General features: G+C 44.5%; 2 protein-coding genes across 2 annotated transcripts in view; one reads left to right on the top strand and one right to left on the bottom strand.

The window, feature by feature from the left end:
* C5H1orf74 (chromosome 5 C1orf74 homolog) overlaps window positions 1-19376 on the bottom strand; it is a 134983-nt gene that overhangs the window by 13148 nt on the left and 102459 nt on the right. The window contains exon 4 of the mRNA XM_065936291.1: window positions 11185-11278. The gene's annotated coding sequence lies outside the window, so the exon portion shown is untranslated. The remainder of the gene's footprint in view (window positions 1-11184; window positions 11279-19376) is intronic.
* G0S2 (G0/G1 switch 2) lies at window positions 10131-11080 on the top strand. The gene is made up of 2 exons (XM_065937239.1): window positions 10131-10262; window positions 10409-11080. Exon 2 carries the CDS (start codon window positions 10440-10442, stop codon window positions 10734-10736), a length of 297 nt encoding a protein of 98 aa, XP_065793311.1. The 5' UTR covers window positions 10131-10262; window positions 10409-10439; the 3' UTR covers window positions 10737-11080.

The raw sequence follows: 19376 nt of genomic DNA, 5'->3' as shown, positions 1-19376 counted from the left end.
GCAGGTTATGATAGAACCCCACAGTACCCCAATATCAAGGGCAGTGATGCTCAATCTTCGCTGAACACTGGAATCAGCTTTAAATATTATGAATGCCTGGGTCCTGCTTGGAGAGATTTCTCATTTAATTGGTCTAGAATGCAGCCTGGTCTTCAGAAATTTTGGAAGCTACCCAGTTACTCTAATGGGTATTCAAGACTGAGAACCACTGTCTGATAGAGGAGAAAGATGTAATGGAGAAGCACTAGGAAGAAGCAACTAATACAGTATGATGAAAAACAAGAGTGCAGTGACCCTGAAGCAGAGAGAAAATGTTTCTAGAAGGAAGAAATGGTTCTATCTATTGAATGCCAAAATTCAGTGCATTTAGTAAGCTTGCCATTAGATTCTGTTGGGATGGTGCTAATGGGAGCCATTTGGAAGTGGGTCAAAGAATGAGTGATTGATGAAGAAATACAGTGATTGTAGACAACTGTTAGTAAACAGCTCCAGTTATGAAGAGGGGCAAAGAATGCTGGTAGCAGCTGGACAGTGATTTGGGGTCATGGACTAGGTTTTTTAAGACACAGATACTAGAGAATGTTTGTATGTTGTGGGATGCCATAACAAAGAAGGAGGAGATGGTTATTCAGGAAAGAGGAAGGCTCTGGCAGGAAGTTGGCTTCCGATCCAGAATCCCTAGCCTCCTTCCTGCCTGCTTAAAGATCCCCAGGGCTTTCCAAGTCCCCAGGGCTGTTGTCCTTTCCCTAGTTCAAAGATTAACCTTAGCCAGTGGTTCTCAAACTTTAGCGTGTGTCAGAATGACCTACAGGGCTTTTAAAAACACAAATAGCTAGCCCTGCGTCCAGAATTTCTGATTCAGTAGGTTTGGAGTAGGGCTCAAAAAAAAAAAAAAAAAAATCTACTTTTCTCATGAATTCTCAGGTAACGTTGCTGCTCTTGTCCCAGGAAGAATCTTTAAGAACCAGTAGTCTAAGGTCCCGATAGTAATCCTTTCCTTCATAAGTAGTTTTTGTTTCCCTGATAGCTCACTCGGTAAAGAACCCACCTGAAATGCAGGAGACTCTGGTTCGATTCCTGGGGTTGGGAAGATCCACTGGAGAAGGGATAAGGCCACCCACTGCAGTATTCTTGGGCTTCCCTTGTGTGTCTCAGCTGGTAAAGAATCTGCCTTCAATGCAGGAGATGGCCATTTAATGCAGTTTTAGGGATGGGCATTTAATGCAGTTCTGGCCAATGAGAGTAAGTCTCTAGGAGATTGTAGGAAAGGTTTTTTGGTGATGAAATAAACAGCCTCTGTCCTTTCACCAGGCGTTGTCATACTGAATACAATGCCTAGGACAGTGGAAGCTATCTTAAAAATATCTTGTGAGCCAGACTGTGGCAATCTCCATGCTGAAGATGGGACACTGGAAAGAACCCTGTTTTGTTTTGTTTTTTTCATAATGTTACACTACCGAGGGCTTCCCAGGTGGCACTAGTGGTTAAGAACCTGACTGCCAATGCAGGAGAGATGAGAGATGCAGGTTCAATCCCTGGGTGGGGAAGATCCCCTGGAGGAGGGCATGGCAAGCCACTCAGTACTAGAGCCTGGAGAATCCCTAGGGACAGAAGAGCTGGTGAGCTACCATCTGTAGAGGCTCACAGAGTCAGACACAACTGTAGCAACTTAGCATGCACACAGGCACACTTGGAATTAAACCTGGAAACCCTGTCTTGTGAAATGAAGTATTTTTCTTACTGTTAAACCATTTTGAATTAGATTCTCATTTGCAGCCCAAAGCAACCTAAGTTACTCGTAGATTTCCAAGACTTTAAATAGATAAGCCGGGATGAAATGAAGGGGCAGCTCTATATAGAAAGAACTGAGGATGCTTCCTCCTTGGTAATGTGACAGAAGGTAGAGAGCATATTGATGCAGATAGATTTGATGGATGAAAAATCAAGTAGCTCCTGTCTGATTCCTCCTATGCATTCCTTTCAGGGTGTGAGGCATCAGGAAAGAAAAGGATATAGCCTGTTTGAGAAGAGGGGAGAAAGTCTGGGAAAGTCTTTTTAGAGAATAATAAAAAATGACTGGGAAAACATTAACTTATAGCTAACTGCTCATTTTCAATTTGTGATCTTAAATTTATAGAAAATAAACACCCTAATTGGACAAATGTCTCCAATTTATTGGGTGAAAATAGATACAGAGCAGATAGCTGATTCCAACCATGGTTAAATCTTCCTGGGTAAACATAAAAGAAACAGAGAAAGGCAAGTAGGTACAAGGTGTCTTCAGGAAAGTGCTTATGATGATGGGCCATATAATCAAAGCCAGATTCTTCTTATCCTGGGGAATCTTCCACAACCCTCATCAAGTTTTCATTGGGTTTTCTCCCATCATCCCAGCGGGAGCTCCTAGCATGCTACTTGCATTAGTTCCCTATTGTTGCATAGCAAATTCACAAACTTAGTAGCTTAAAATAATATTCAATTATAAGCTCGCACTTATGTAACTCAGAAGTCTGAGCAGAGCAGCTCAGAGACTCCCAAGGCTAATATTCAGGTGGCTACATTCTCATCTGGAGCTCAGCATCTTCTTTCAAGTTGATGTACCTGCAGGATAATTCGGTTCCTTATGGTTGTAGGACACACATCCTATTTTCTCTCTGGCTGTTAGCTGGGAGCCACTCATACCCACATTCCTTGCCACATTGCCTCCTTCATCTTTAAAGTTAACAAAGATTTTCCCTCACTTTGAATTCCTTTCACACTTTGAATTTCTTCTTCAGGAAGAGCCCAATTCCTTTGAAGGGCTCACCTGCTAGGTTAGGTCTATCTGGATAATCTCCCTTTCTTAAAAGTAGTTGTGTCAGAAAACAAACACAATTGTTGGGGAGAGTTAGGGACTTTGGGAAGGTCATGTACACACTGCTATATTTAAAACGGATAACCAACAATGACCTATTGTATAGCACACGGATCTCTGCTCAATGTTAAGTGCCAGAACTGTTTTACTGCCTAAAATCCATCAATGGTTCCCATTGCCTATAGGATAATCAATTCAATCTAAGACAAACTGATCAGTTCAGTTCAGTTCAGTTGCTCAGTCGTGTCTGACTCTTTACGACCCCACGGGCTGCAGCATGCCAGGTTTCCCTGTCCATCATCAACTCTCGGAATTTACTCAAACTCATATCCATTGAGTCGGTGGTGCCATCCAACCATCTTATCCTCTGCCATCCCCTTCTCCTCCTGCCTTCAACTTTTCCCAGCATCAGGGTCTTTTCCAATGAGTCAGTTCTTCCCATCAGGTGCCCAAAGTATTGGAGTTTCAGCTTCAGCATCAGTCCTTCCAATGAATACACAGGACTGATTTCCTTTAGGATGGACTGGCTGAGTCTCCTTGCAGTCCAAGGGACTCTCAAGAGTCTTCTCTAACACCACAATTGAAAAGCATCAATTCTTTGGCACTCAGCTTTCTTTAGTCCAACTCTCACATCCACATATGACTACTGGAAAACTGACAGCTATGACTAAACATCTCGAGGAACGATGCATTGTACTAGTCTGAGAACACTGTGCTGAGCAAGACAGAGATAGTTCCTACCCTCATAGAGCTTACATCCCTGTAACGGAGACCGACAATAATTATGAAAGGGAAAATCAGGTGACTGTGTGGGCACGTGTGGCAGAGGGAACTAGCTTCATCTGTGCTAGGGAAGGCCTCCTTGAGGAAGTGGGAGGATAGGGACACTTGAAGGATGAGTAAGAGTTCACAAGGTCAGGGGAGAAGCATGAAGAAAATGTTCCAAGGGACAAGAACAACGTGAGGAAGGCTCTGAGGTTGTGAAAGAACACAACAGTGTGGTTGGCATCTGTGAAGACTGAGAGAGTGGAGGTTGCGGGAAATTATATACATAATGAAACTGGGAAAACAGCAGACAAGATCATGGGTGAACTTACAAGAATCTGGGACATTATCCAAAGGGCAATGTGGGGTCCACTGAGGGTTTTAAGGAGGAGGGTGACATGGTTTGATTTTTTTTTTTAAGATTACACTGGATTATATTGGATTGGATTGGATTGAATGGATCAAGACCCAAAGCAGACAGATCAGTTGGGAGACACAATATTGTCCAGCTAGGATGATGGGGGCTTTGACGAGGAGGGTGGCAAAGAGGACACAAAGCAAATAAAATCAAGAGATATTTAAGAGGTAGAATGACAAGTCTTGCTGACTGTTTGCATATGAGAAGTGACAGAGAGAGGGGAGCAAAGGATGGCTCCCAGGCTTAGAACCTGAGCAGCTAGGTCAACAGTAAGGCCTGGATTAAGAACTAGTGATGCAAGTTTATGGAGTAAAAATATTGAATTCAGCTTTAGACATGGCAAACTTGATATCTGCAAGATGTCCAAGTGGAAATGTAGAATAGGACGGGAGACACACGGGTCTAGAGCTCAGATTTATATGTCATCTACAAAGAGGCAGTAACGGAAGGGCTTGGGAGCACCCTAAATTACCTAAATAGAGCAGGCAGGATAAGAAAACTGGCTCCAGGGCTGGGTCCTGAGAAATGCTGACATTGAGAGGTTAGAGGAAAAGCAAAAGTGAGAAAAAGAACTAAAGAGCGTCCATAATAGGATGGTAGGAAAACTAAGAGAATCTGATGTCATGGAAGCCAAGGAGAATTTGCCTCTAAAGAAGGGAGCGTGCAGCCGTTCCCAGGCGTGGCAGAAGCCGGTGATCGCTTACATAACTGTTCGTTGTCGCCCTCCTGCTTCCTACCAACACTTCCTCCTCCTTTCCTGCCATTCCTCCAAAGGTGTCAGAGCCTTTATGCTCTAACACCCACCTCGCTGACCTTCTCTTGGACCATGCCGTGTCTTCTCACGCATCCTCCCTTTTTCCTGTGCAGACCTCTCTCATTCCTGAATCTCCACCCCTCAACCCCTCCTTTCCCACCCCCCAGAATCACCTGGGGAACACTATGTACCCTTTAACACGGCAATCCCCAAACTTTTTGACGTCGGTTTGCTGGGAGACCATTTTTCCACGTATGGGGGTGGGGCTGGTAGGGCATGGGGTAGGCGGTAATGCAAGTGACGGTGAGCAAAGAGAAGTGGCAGATGAAGCTTCGCTCACTCACCTGCTGCTCACCTCCTGTTGTGCGGCCACGTTCCTAACAGGCCATGGACCCTGCTGGACCCTGCTTTAATACCCTAAGCGGCTTAGACATCACCCACTCTCAGGCTTTCATTGACCATCTCCTCCCCAAATTGGACCAATACATGTCTCATTCTATTTGTTTTCCATGGTATACAGTTCTGATTGTGCTCATCCTAGTAGACTGTCATAACTCATTTATTGTCTGGGGTCCTCTACTTGACTATAAGCTGCTTGAGGACAAGGAGGATTTTGTGCTCTGCTTTTTTTTATAGCTATACTTGACATAGTATCAGACACATGGCTGATATTTCAGCAAAGTATCAGCAAAGGTTCTTCAGCAAAGGTCCTGGACCTTTCTGCTGCCACTACCGCCTAGGGAATGTGAATGTCCTGGGCTAGTTTGATAAAGAACCACGAGAATTGCTGACATGGAGCAGGAGGCAAAGCCAAATGAAGAGTCAACAAACAATGACTGAATCAACTGCTTCACTGGCGCCAGACCACCAAGCCCATCACAGTGCCCTAGTACTCCCTCCTTTCACAGATGAGTAAATGGAGACTAGAGAAGTTAAGTCACTCGGCCAAGGTCAGACCCTGGCAAGAGGAGCCAGGACTTGAAGGAACCCAAGTCTGTTTGACTCCAGAACCCCACACTAAGTCCAGCTTGTACTTGAGCTTGAAGGAAGTTCCTTGCACAGATTTAAACTTGTAAAGTATAGGGGTTATGTGGGGAGAGGGAGGGTCCAGAGGGAAGGGATATATGTGTACATGCAGCTGATTCTCTTTGTTGTAAAGCAGAACCTAACACAACATTGCAAAGCAAGTATACTCCAACAAAAAATGATAAATTAAAAAAAAAACTCGTAGAGTACAGTACTGGGTGTGTGCTATGTGGGCAGCAGGGCATTTCTCTTCCCAGCCCGTGCTGCTGGTTCCAGCAACTAGTGGCTCTGCTTGGCCAGAAGCCATGAGGGACAAAAGCAAAATGTCCATGAAGGGTCTGTTCCTCAGCATCGATTTGTCAAGGCCCTGGGGTCCTGGGAGCAGGTTGGAGGGGTGCCTGAGAGTGAGCCAATTGCTGCAATGTCAAACATTCAGTTGGAAATGGAAGTGAAAGGTGAGGGAGTCAGAGTGGAAGGGACTGAGCCAAGATGACAGGTCTTGGGCAATTTCAAGTCCACAGCTCTGAGCCAAGGACAAGACACTGTACCTAAAATAACCTCCCCAAAGGGTCTTTACTGAGCATTTTGCAACCATTATCCCCACTCTGACTTTCAGGTCAACACAACTAGCATTCACTGGACTCCTATTAGATGTTAGGACTGTGACTGTTACAAAGACCTGGCCTTCTGCAGACACAGGGAAAGCCCCCAGGACACAAGGCAGGTGCTATACAAACCAGGATACGATGCAGGGCCAACCTGGGCGGTCCCAGCCACGAAGGCAGCTAGGATTCACAGAATTGGAGAGGGCAGGGTGTGCTGGCCTCTTGGAGCACCTAACCTGGAAGGAGGAAGACAGAGCAGAAAGAGGAGAGCTTCTCAGGTAGGAAGAAGAGGGGCAGCAGAGGTGAGTCACGAGCAACAGGAAGGAATTGTTTCTTGGGCTGTGCAAAACCTGTCTGGGGAACAAAGGCGACTTGATGGAGAGGAATGAGATATGAGGTTGGGTGAATAGGGAAGATCAGACAGTAGAGTTCCTGGAAACAAGAATATTGGCCAAATAAATGTAACATGCAGAATCCAAAAGTTCATCACGTGGGCAGTGAGAAACCATCCAGGCTTTAGAGAGGCAATTAAGAATAAAAACTTAATTTTAAGAAGATTTATTTGGTGGTAGTGTTTGAGGTGGATTAGAAAACAGAGAACTAAAAACAAACAAGCAAAAAAAAAAAAAAAAAAAAAACTGCCCGAAAAGAAAAAAAAAAAAACACACAAATAAACCCTGAATGCTTCTTTGAGTATCTACTAAAAGTCTGACTGCAGGAGAACTTAATAACCATAGTCTCTTTCCCTGCCCGTCCAATAGGGAAGACACTCACTAATCCCATAGTTACCTATGAAGGACCTGCTATGTGCCAAGGATTATACTGGGTCCTGGGGATGCAGTGAAGAACAAAACAAAGTTCTGGTCTTCACAGAGGTTATCCTCAGACGGATGCAGAAGAAAACACAGGAGCAAATCAATAATAACATCAATATAAATCCAAGCGTGACGTGCTAGGAAGGAAAATAAAGCAGGGCATCGGGCAGGGAATGGTAGGATAAAGTGGTGTTTAAAATTAACGTACATGAAATGAAAGTAACTCAAGAATTTGAATAAACCCTGGGAAATAGTGAAAGGCAGAGGAGCCTGGCGTGCTGCAGTCCATGGGGGTCACAAAGAGTCGGACACGCCTTAACGACTGAGCAACAGCAAGGGCTCTGGATTGCCTGGAACTGCCCCAGTTTCAGCCGTGCGAGTCCAGCAGCTTACAGAAATCCCTCAGCCCTAGGCAAACCGGATGGTTTGTTGCCCTACAACTGTGACCTTGACTTTTATACCCTGTGTCTGACCTGCATGATTCAACACAAGGTTTTGCATCTTTAAAGGAACATCAGCAGAGTCAAATCACATGCTTAGTTTCCCAAGCGTTAGCCAAATTGCTACCGCGGGTGGCCTCTTCCCCTCCCAGACAGAGGAGCGGAGTCAGAAATTCCTAGCATTGGTGACCTTGGATTTCTCAGCCTTCTACTCCCACCATCTTGCACTCAGTCCTAGCTACCACCTAAACCAGGAACAGCAAATCCACTAGTGACCCCAGTCCTTGCCATCTGCTCGCCTCCTCTGCCCAGAGTTCCTGGAAACAAGGAAACTTCGGGGTCAAAGCTGGGTTATCAGAGAGGGAAACAGGGGAACTCATCTGAGGTGATGTGATGTGCCAGAGTTAGTCACAAAAAAGGGGAACCCCAGATAAATGACAGCTTGCTGACCTTGGGAGACGTGCGGCTTGCGTCTCTTCAGTTACAGAGATACCGGCTCACTGAAGTGTCAATTTTGGAGTTTTGGGGCCAACACTCCAAAGGGCTGACTCACTTTCAGAGCAGAAACCACGTGAAAGTCCTGATGTCAAGATGACAGCACACGCTCATTCAGAAGTCACGGTATTTCAGACTCACATAGTTCTCGGGAAAGCTCTCAGATCATTTCTGCTGGCTATTAAAGACTTCTCCAAAATTGTAAGAAAGATTCAAAGAAGATGCCAAGACTGATATTCATCTCCCTGGGTACGGAAGCTTCCTGCCTGACAAGGTTAAAAGAACAATGAACAAGGGACAGAAGCTCCAGGAATCATCCCCGTTTGGCCCCGGTCACCTTGCCTGCTCGTGTACAGATTAAAATGTAGAATTTCAAATAAGCTCTTTAGGTAACCTTGCCCAAGCTGCACATACAAATCCTACTAACTGAACCACAGGGTGAAGGGCAGGTATTACTGTTGCCTTTTTAAACTCATTTGTCTGGGAAATTGCCTCAGACTCCCAAGAAAAGTTACTGTTAAAACTTCCAACAAGCCCAATATGTAATCCCCGCAACAGCCCTTTCCGGGTCCCTCCCCTCGGGGCTCAGCCTGACTGACGTTGCTAGGCTGTTGCAAGGTTGCATCACTGACCTTTGCAATTGTCTGGCCAGTCCAATTTCCCCATCCTCTCCCTGCCCCCTTCCTTTTCTCTGCTTGAAGAGTTTTGGCCCAGGATCTCTCCTTTTCCCCTACTTGCTAACTAACTCTGATATATGGATAACCAAGGCTAAATCAGAACCCTCCCCCAACCAAGGTGATGAAGTTTTATCCTGGTTAAAATCAACCCTACCTGCTTCATGCTTCCAAGGGTCTTCCCTACTCTTTAGCTTCTTACCTTAACCATCTACTTTCACCTTTCTCCTCCTAAACTGTGTCTATGCTAAATGGAGCTGGTACAGCCGAGCTGCTCCCCAGGTCCAGGGGAGTGGCATATAATTGTTGAGGAACGCAGGAAATATTTGCAGTTCAGGCCAGCAAACTTTCCCCAAGGCCCACCTTTCCATGTTCACCTTGCCCCAGTGCTCAGCTTCACTTCTTAAGTGGTAGTGGGGAGAGCTTGGATTTAATGGCAGTTCTCTGATACACAGAAGTGCAAACCCCTACGGACACAGACATCACACACCACGCACACACACACACACACACACATCTGTGCATAAAGGGCAGCCTCAATGAATAGTTATCCATCAAGTGACCCTAGCAAAGCAGGCACATGACTAAACCAGTTAGACCAGAGAGAAATATAACTATAAGCACAAACTTCGTTGGTTATGCAGAGCCTGGAGACCCTTTCTGTTTTCATAACTGGATCCCTCCTCTTTCCTTCTACCTCAAATCCATATACGTGCGGGAAGATGACAAACTTTCTTTATGAAAACTAATTTTTCAGTTAAGTAGAACCCCGGGCTTCCCTTGTGGCTCAGCTGGTAAAGAATCCACCCGCAATGCGGGAGACCTGGGTTCGCTCCCTGGGTTGGGAAGATCCCCTGGAGAAGGGAACTGCTACCCACTCCAGTATTCTGGCCTGGAGAATTCCATGGACTGTATAGTCCATGGTGTCGCCAAGAGTAGGACACGACTGAGCCACTTTGACTTCACTTTCAGGTGTCCTCACCAGGGGTCCTTCCAGACCTCCCCGGATAAGGGAAGCTGTGATCCACCCACACCATTAAGGAAGAGGTCGGGAATGGGCGCGGATTCCTCCCCGGGTCCTCACCTTTGTACATCCAGGCCCTCCTCCCCGCCCCCGGCCCCTGCACCCCGAGCTGGGCTCGCACTGCTCGGGGGCGTGCACAGCTCGAGGCCTCTACCCCAAGGTCCCTGCCCCGCCTCGCCCCTTCCTCCCCCTCCTCTCTCTGGCCGGTGTCCCGGGAGCCCAGGAGGCGGGGCTTGCAGAAACAAATATAAGCGGCCCCGGGGCGCTGACCAGGTGCCAGTTGCCGAGTCCCCATCCCAAGGCTAGGAGGAAGGCGAGGAGAAGCAGAACGCAGAGGCGCGGAGCCCACGCATACGGTGATCGCCGCCCCAGCTCGGGCGGCGCCTCTGTAGGTGAGCGCGGCGCGGAGGAGCGCGGCGGGGCGCGGGGTCCCCGGTGCGCCCCCGACTCCCTGAGGGCCTCCCCCCGCGAGAGCCGGGAGCTGCAGCCGGCCTTCGGAGACTGAAGGTCTCGCTGCCCCGATCCGCTGCCCCCGCAGGTCACCCCCAGCCCGAGACCCCGGAGCCCAGATGGAGACGGTGCAGGAGCTGGTTCCCCTGGCCAAGGAGCTGATGGCTCAGAAGCCCAGCGCGAAGCTGGTGCGAATGTACGTGCTGGGCGGCGTGCTGGCGCTCTTCGGCGCCGTGCTCGGCCTGATGGAGACCGTGTGCGGCCCCTTCACGGCCGCCGGCCGCCGGCGGGAGCGCGAGGCGACCCTGGCCGAGCTGCGGGCCGCCCGGGGGGAGCCGGCCCCGCAGGAGGAAGGCAAGCCGCTGGAGGCCGTCCAGGGCTGCCGGGCCCTGTCCAACCGGCTGCACGCCTCCTAGGAGCTCAGGGCGGCAGGCGGAGGGAAGAGAGGAGAGACACCCAGAGAGGGGCGAGTGAGCCAGAGCCGGAAGGGCAGGCTCGAGTGGGCGTCGTGTGCCGTCTGAACCTGCTTCTGAGAAGCCGCCGACTTCTAGAACTGCACTACCACGCGGATCCAAAAGGAGCTTGGGATTGGGTTCGCTCCAAGCGCAGCACTGCAGGGAGATGCCACGTCCAAAGCTAGGTACCTTCGGGCCGCCTGGGTGCGTCTAGCATTTTGCACTAGGGTGAAAGGAGGAGAAACGCTTTTTATATTATTGTTGTTCTTGTTATTATTATTACAGTAATTGCGTTTTGAAATAAAAAAACGTTTTGTATATATCTCAGCATCTGATTCCTGAGGTGGGGGGTGGCGGGTACAGTTGCCTAGCACGGGCTGCAGGGAGGGCTGACATGCTGGGGTCTTACCTGAGGCCAGTGGGCTGAGCGGTTTCCTGAAGATCAGGCAACTTTTGCTTCACTGCCCTCCGACTCTGATATTGATGTTACAGGCTTTGGAAGCCTGTTGAGAATTTATTTTTGCCTTGTGTTAGGAATGGCAAGACAGAAGCTTTTCTAAGTCCCACCAGACTTAGCATTTCAACCTCAGAAGATAAACAAGCTAGAGTAAGTGAAAGAGAGCTGCTGTTTTACTCTAGGGCAGAAAACCCGTCTGCCATCTCACACCTGCGCACCACAGGGTCCTGCTGAGAGCTGTTCCTTCCTAACTGTATTGGGGGGGAGGAGGGGGCAGGGAGGAAATCTAGCTAGATGCAAGGAAAAGAGGGAAGGCGATCTCCCAAGGACATTTAATTGAATGTCTAGCTCTACCCAGCCTTCCTCCTCACAAACTGAATCACAGTGGGAAGCTCTCATTTAAGAGGGGGACAGACTGGTTATCACAGGCTTGAGTCCGCTTTCACCGCGGACAGAGGTTCCTTTGTGCTAATAGCTAGTCCCTGTGCCTCTGGTGGGCTCAGCATGTCAGCATCAGAAGTGGTAAACAGTGGCTTTTAAAGGAGTAGCTATGGGCAGGAGCCTGGAGCCACTCTCCTCCTGCCCTCATCAGGTGTGGACATTTCACTCTCACCATCCATGGCTGTGGATTTTTGCCAAATGTAGCAAGGATCCTGCCATGGCCTCTGACCAGGCTGTCTTTCCATCACCACCCTCTTCCCCCCGCCACACACACACACGTTTCCACTTTATTTCTGACAGCTCACATCCTACCCAGTGTTTCTGGCCCTCATCAAGTGCCCTGTCCGCATGAAATCTATTTTTATCACTCCAAACAAAAGAGCAGTGAGATTAATCAAGAGAAAAGACATGCATTCAAAGCAAAAGAATAGCAGTGGAACCACTGTTCTCCCAGTTTCCAAAATGGGAAACTTGGCCCTGTATTAAGGAGACATAACCTCATCTTAAATGTCCAGAAAACGTCTCAGAAGTTCACCCCATCGTATTCTTCCCGCTTTCCTTCCCAAGCGCCTCTCTTACTCTATTATTCTTCCACTGAAGCAGCCACTCCTTGGTCCAGCTGTCAAACTTCAAACCGCCTCCCGCACTTTCTTGTATATTCGTCTCAAAACACTCACTGCGGGACTGGGGTTTCGCCCTTCCTTCATCCTGCTGCTCCTCCATCAAAGGCGTCAGCGCCTAAACTCCCGTCCAGGTTTCCCAGTGTCTCCGTGATCTGCTCGCATCTCAGCCCTCCCACCTGATGCCCTGCATGAATCCCCAGGACCCTCCTGCCCCTTCTGGTCTTTAGTACCCTTGCTCACATTCCTCTTCCAACCCGAACGCCTGCCCACCCACAGTCCCCACACCGTCTGCGACCCATAAACCCAGGTTCCCCAAGAGAGGGGAGTTTCAAATATTGTGCGTCTTGTCAAACTGTGTATCAACTCATGTACTCTGGTTTTTGGTTTAGAAGGCAATGCCTGTAATTTTTCTTTACCTATATATAAAAATACATATATTTTACATATGTCTCTAAATAAAAAGGAAATGCCTGTGTATTTTCAGCTTTGAAGGTTATGCCTCATGTCTATACATGGACAAACTACCCAACCCAGTTAAATCCAAGCCATCAAAATCTTATCTGTCCTCACTGATCTTGTCATTCCTCTGAGTTCATTCAGTCTGGGTCTCATAGTGGATCACACAGTAGTGGACTTTTTAACCCTGTTGTTTCATGGAAGTGGTCATCTCTCTTACAGTCTTCTTTATGTCTTTCACATTTTTAAAGGTTTTTTTTTATTGTGGCTAAAGTCACATAATATAAAACATGCTATCTTAACCATATTTCACTGTACAGTTCAGTGGCACTAAACATATTCACATTGTTGTACAACTCTCAGCCATCATCCATCTTTCAGATTTCTCACCTTCCTAAACTGAAACTCTGTCCCCATTAAACACTAACTTCCAATTCCTTCTCCCCACCCCCACACCACCTCACCCCTGGCACCTACCAATGGACTTTCTGAGTCTATGAATTTGGCTATTCTAAGTACCTCGTATAAGTAGAATCAAACGTTATTTGTCTGCACCTTATATACATGCTGGAATGCACTTTTGAGGTTAATATATGTCCCACAAACAGTGTGCCCTTTATCCCCTGTCCTACTCAGCAGGTTCTCATTAGCTCTCCGTTTTGTGCAGAGTTGTATATATATGTCAATTTCAATCTTTCCATTTATCTCACCCCTCTCCTCCCCTCTTGGTGACCATATCTTTGTTCTCTACATCTATGTCTCTATTTCTGCTTTGCAATTAAGTTCAACTGCACCATTATTCTAGATTCCACACACATGCATTAACATAAAATATTTGTTTCTCTCTTTCTGACTGACTTAACTGTGCTTGACCGTCTCTTGGTCCATTTACATCTCTGCAAATGGCACAAATCCATTCCTTTTTATGGCTGAGTAACATTCCACTGTACATAGGTATCACATCTTTATCCATTCCTCTTGTCAATGAACATTTAGGTTGCTTCCATGGCCTGGCTCTTGTAAACAGTGCTGCAATGAACATTGGGGTGCATGTATCTTTGGGAATTATTGTTTTCTCCGGGTATAAACACAGGAGTGGGGCTGCTGGGTCATACTGTAGTTTTATTTTTAGTTTTTCAAGGAACCTCGATACGGTTCTCCATAGTGGCTGTACCAATTTGCATTCTCACCAACAGTGTGGAAGGGTTCCCTTTTCTCCACATCCTCTCCAGCATTTATTGTTTATAGAGCATTTGATGATGGCCTTTCCGGCCAGTGTGAAGTATTACCTCATGGTACTTTTGATTTGCATTTCTCTAACAACTAGTGATACTGAGCATCTTTTCATGTGTCTGTTGGCCATCTGTATGCCTTCATTAGAGAAATATCTATTTAGTCTTCTGCTCATTTTTTCATTGCATTTTTTGTGGGTTTATTTATTTATTTATTGGTATTGACTGTGTGAGTTCTTTGTCTGTTTTGGAAACTAAACCCTCGCAAGTTTCTTCATTTGCAAATATTTTCCCCTATTCTGAGGTTTGTCTTTTCATCTTGTTTCTGGTTTTCTTTGCTGTGAAAAAGGTTTTAAGTTTAACAAGGTGCCATTTGTTTATTTTCATTTTTATTGTCATTACTCTAGGAGGTGGATCAAAAAAGATCTTCCTGCAATTTATGTCAAGGAGTATTCTACCTATGTTTCCCTCTAAGAGTTTTATAGTGTCCAACCTTACATTTAAATCTTTAAACCATTTTGAATGTATTTTTGTGTATGGTGTTAAGGAGCGTTCTAATTTCATTCTTCTACATTTAGTTGTCCCGTTTTCCCAGCACCACTTATTGAAGAGAGCGCTTTTCTCTGTTGTATGTTCTTCCTCCTTTGTTAGGGATCAGGTGACCGCAGGTGCATGGGTTTATCTCTGGGCATTCTATTCTATACCACTGAGCTCTAGTTCGGATTTCTGCCAGAACCATGCTGCCTTGGTTACTATAGATCCGTAGTACAGTCTGAAGTAGGGGAGCCTCATGCCTCTAGCTCCATTTTTCTTTTTCAAGATTCTTTGGCTACTGGGGGTATTTTGTATTTTCTTACAAATTGTCAAAATTTTTGTTCTAAGTCTGTGAAAAACACCATTGGCAATTTGATAAGGATTGCATTGAACCTGTAGATTGCTTTGGGTAGTATAATCATTTTGACAATACTGATTCTACCCATCCAAGAACATGGTATATCTCTCCATCTGTTTGTGTCATCTTTGATTTCTTTCATCAGTATTTTATAGGTTTATGAGTACAGGTCTTTTGCCTCCTTGTTCTTGTTGTTATTCAGTCGCTAAGTCATATCCAATTCTTTGCAACTGCATGGACTGCAGTACACCAGGCCTTCCTATCCCTCATGAACTCCAGGAGTTTGCCCAAGTTCATGCCCATTGAATCTGTGATGCCATCAAACCATCTCATTCTCTGTCACCTCTTCTCCTTTTGCCTTCAATCTTTCCCAGCATGAGGGTCTTCTCCAACGAGTCTGTTTTTTGCATCAGGTAGCCAAAGTATTGGAGCTCCAACTTCAGAATCAGTCCTTCCAATGAGTATTCAGGGTTGATTTCCCTTAGAATTGACTGGTTTAATTTCCTTACTGTCCAAGGGACTCTCAACAGTCTTCCCCAGCACCACAATTTGAAAGCATCAATTCTTCGGTGCTCAGCCTGCTAGTGATACTGGTTCAATTCTCACACCTGCACATAACTACTGGAAAAACCATAGCTTTAACTATACCGACCTTCATTGGCAAAGTGCTGTCTTCACTTTTTAATATGCTAAGTTTGTTATAGCTTTCCATCCAAGAAGCAAGTGTCTTTTAATTTCATGGATACAGTCGCCATCTGCAGTGATTTTGGAGCCCCCAAAATAAAATCTGTCACTGTTTTCACTTTTTCCCCATCTATATACCATGAAGTAATGGGACTGGATGTCATGATCTTAGCTTTTTGAATGTTGTTTTAAACCAGCTTTTTCACTCTCCTCCTTCTCCCTCATCAAGAGGCTCTTTAGTTCCTCTTCACTTTCTGCCATTAGAGTGGTATTATCTGCATATCCAAGGTTGTTGATATTTCTCCCGGCAATCTTGATTCCAGCTTAGAACTGGAATCCAGCCTGGCATTTCACATGATGTACTCTGCATATAAAGTAAATAAACAGGGTGACAATATACAGTCTTATCATACTCCTTTCCCAACTTTGAACCAGTCAGTTGTTTCATGTCTGGGTCTAACTGTTGCTTCTTGACTCCACATACAGGTTTCTAGGAGTCAGGTAAGGTGGTATCCATGAAGGGGAAAAACCTGCTTAGATCAGAGTAATTTGGGCAGATAAAAGTCTAGAAGCCCTGTCACATACAGAATACTTGAAAGGATGTAGATAAAATAAAATACAGTAGTGTCACATAATGGAGAAGGCAATGGCACCCCACTCCAGTACTCTTGCCTGAAAAACCCCATGGGCGGAGGAGCCTGGTAGGCTGCAGTCCATGGGGTCACGAAGAGTCGGACACCACTGAGCGACATCACTTTCACTTTTCACTCTCATGCATTGGAGAAGGAAATGGCTACCCACTCCAGTGTTCTTGCCTGGAGAATCCCAGGGATGGGGGAGCCTGGTGGGCTGCCGTCTCTGGGGTCGCACAGAGTCGGACACGACTGATGCTATGCAGCAGCAGCAGCAGTGTCACATAAAAATCACTTTCAAATATTTGAAGGGCTGCCATATTGGTCCAACAAAGTCCAATAAAATACACTTATTTTCTATGGCTTGAAAAATGAAAAACTAAAACTAGCAAGTAGGCATACAAGGGAGAAGATCATAAGTCATTAAGAAATCAGAGTAATTCAAAATGTAATGAGTTGCCTTATGATACATATTAAGCTCCCCTTTACTAAAAATGCTCAAGCAAAGGATGCAAGGGATGGTACAAACTACACAGGAGATTTCTAAACATGGAGGGAGGTTAGTTATATGATTTCTGAGGTCCCATCCATTTATATGATGCTAGGATTCTGTTCGATATAACCACAAAATAAGGAATGTATTTCCCATCCCAGCCTGCTTCTCTAGAACCCTCTCTCCTTCTCTATGTTTTCAACGCTTCTTTGTTCTTTTTCTTAGCATGTTGACAAATTCTTTCTTGCTGGATGACTATTAAAAGTAATGAATTTAATTAAAAATAAATGATTTCCTGATTGTTTGCTTAATTTAAAAATATACTATTTCCTGATTAAGTTTACTTAACTAAAGCTCTTTTCTCTTAGAAAATACCTTAACCTCATAGTTGAATCTAATTTTCCTCACGGTTAGTCTTAGTCCTAGTGAAACAGTTATTAGTCACCTTGCTCTTTACAAAACACAACAAAACATAAGTAATATATATGCATAGTTTTGTGCTATTAATAGAAATAAATATATATACAGAATTTTGTGCTAATATCAGATGTGAACTGTACTATGTTCTAGTGAAAATAAATAGCAGATATTAACTGTGCAAATACTTAAAAGTTTCACATTTTCTTAGGGAAAATTTGATTGCTGTTTAATTATAGCAAACAGAACCAAGTATTAAATCCACTGGCTCCATAAATCACGACTCCCCTCAGTAACATGCTTTTTCAAGCCAATCAATCAGTAACAGTCCCTCACTTCTGACAGTCATTTAACCAGGAACTGACTCACCCCATAAATATATTTCAGAGTGCCAGCCAATGAACAAATAAATATGCTGCTACAGATGAGGTCAGTCCACTTATGTCTGGGAAAGTACACCAAACTCTGAACTTCATGCTTTCTCAAAAACCAAGATATATTTACTAGGTTCCTCGTGTCCAAACTCTACTTGTCCCTCAGATCTGCTTCTAGGTAAGTCAGTCTCAACAATAATCTGAATTTGACTGGTTGCACTGAGGTCTCACTGCTTCTATAATTTCTAATCAAGTATGTCTTTGTATAAAATCATTAGATCTCAGTCTTTGTATAAAGGAATTAGAAATATTCATTTACAGGTGCACATTTTGGTAAATAATTATACCAGGACCTTTGTATAAGGTCATTAGACATTTTATCTGAAAGGTATGCTGTGTGTGTATCCTCAGTTGCTCAGTCGTGTCTGACTCTTTGTGATCCCATGAACTTGTAGCCCGCCAAGGCTTCTCTGTCCATGGAATTAACTATTAAGTAATCAGACATAGGTCTTGTATAAGTTCGTTAGACTCTTTTTATTTCGGGGGAGGCATATCTTTTGATAACTGTATTTTCTATGAAACTACTATTCCCCTGCTTCTCACTTTGCTTTTGCTTTTGTTTATCACTATTATCAAGTTTATTTTACATGTTTTTGCTTTGTACTGAAATGCCTTGTTTCTGATATACAAGTAAGGAAGTGTTCCATATGGAATGGCCCAATAAGTCACCATCAATCCAAGCTGATCCTTGGGGACAATAGTTGGAACTCCATTAGACTAGTGACCAATTGAGGAAAAGGTAAATGATCAAACTTGGCTTTGGGTTCCCTTCAAAACTTTCATGGGAGCACTCTTTGTTCACCAAGGTGTGAAAGAAGGTCATTTTTTAGTCTATATTCTGGGTGGAAACTTGTCAGGTGGCATGCATGGCCCCTTCCTAACTTTTGCTTAGAAAAGGGATCCAAGATACCCATTCAGAGGTATGCATCCTTACTAAATAGCCTTTTTTGGGTTCTTCTACATCAAATCTACAAACTTCTCTTGGAAGAATTCCTGCTTTCTTGTTGCGCTATAATCCCTACTCTTGTGTTTACTTTGATAAAGGGCAAAAATTTTGAGTTTAGAATAACAGTAGTCAGCATGGTACTTTTGACATATCAAAATCAATAAATTAATTCGTTTTAGAGGAACACCTATATAAGTCAGTACATTTAAGAGGAACTCCAGGAATTTTAAAGAGTCAGTAGTTTGCTTTGATTAGTATGCTAGGGACAAAAAAACAAAATTCCAATCCAGCACAGTCTCTTTCAAAGACTCTAATATTTTCTGAAAGCAACCTTATTTCATTTCTCTCTCTTCCACTCACCTTTCCCTGACCTTCTATAGGAGCCCTTTTTTCAGAGCTTTATTCGAAAAATAAACAATTACATTGCAAATTTGCTAAGCCAGAAGGCTGTCTTAAAGAACTTAAATTTAAAACCCTGGTCTGGAGCCATATTAAGAGTTAAAATTAAGGATTTTCCTAAATCTTAGCAAGCCATATAAAAATTTTTTACATAACTTAGGATTTTATTGGGTACTTGTTGTTCTGGACTAGATCTTTACCAACTAGTTCAGTAAATTGTTAATCCTTCAGCTGGAGAAAAATATTTAAAAATAGCAGGGTTAAGAAAGGAAACATTTAAATAACTCAACTGTGTAAAATGAAAAAAGAAAGTGCCTTAAGAAGGCAATAAAAAAATAGAAAATATAGCACAAAAGACAATTCCAAAAGCCTTTCTTTTAAAGATATAGTGGACAAAAATTAAAAATAATAAACTGAAAATGAAAACAGACTTCAGGAAATTTTCAAAGAGCATTCTGGAGTAGACCCAACAGTTGGAATAAAAGGAGACTTGTC

The sequence above is a fragment of the Muntiacus reevesi genome, chromosome 5 (genome assembly GCF_963930625.1).
Source record: "Muntiacus reevesi chromosome 5, mMunRee1.1, whole genome shotgun sequence".
In the NCBI taxonomy this organism is placed as follows: Eukaryota; Metazoa; Chordata; class Mammalia; order Artiodactyla; family Cervidae; genus Muntiacus; species Muntiacus reevesi.
Note: the sequence above shows the minus strand (reverse complement) of the source record. Positions and strands in the feature narration are given on the sequence as shown.

Bases quoted from the DNA above. Each gene is read 5' to 3' on its own strand.
- G0S2 (XM_065937239.1), top strand. From the start codon at position 10,440: ATGGAGACGGTGCAGGAGCTGGTTCCCCTGGCCAAGGAGCTGATGGCT.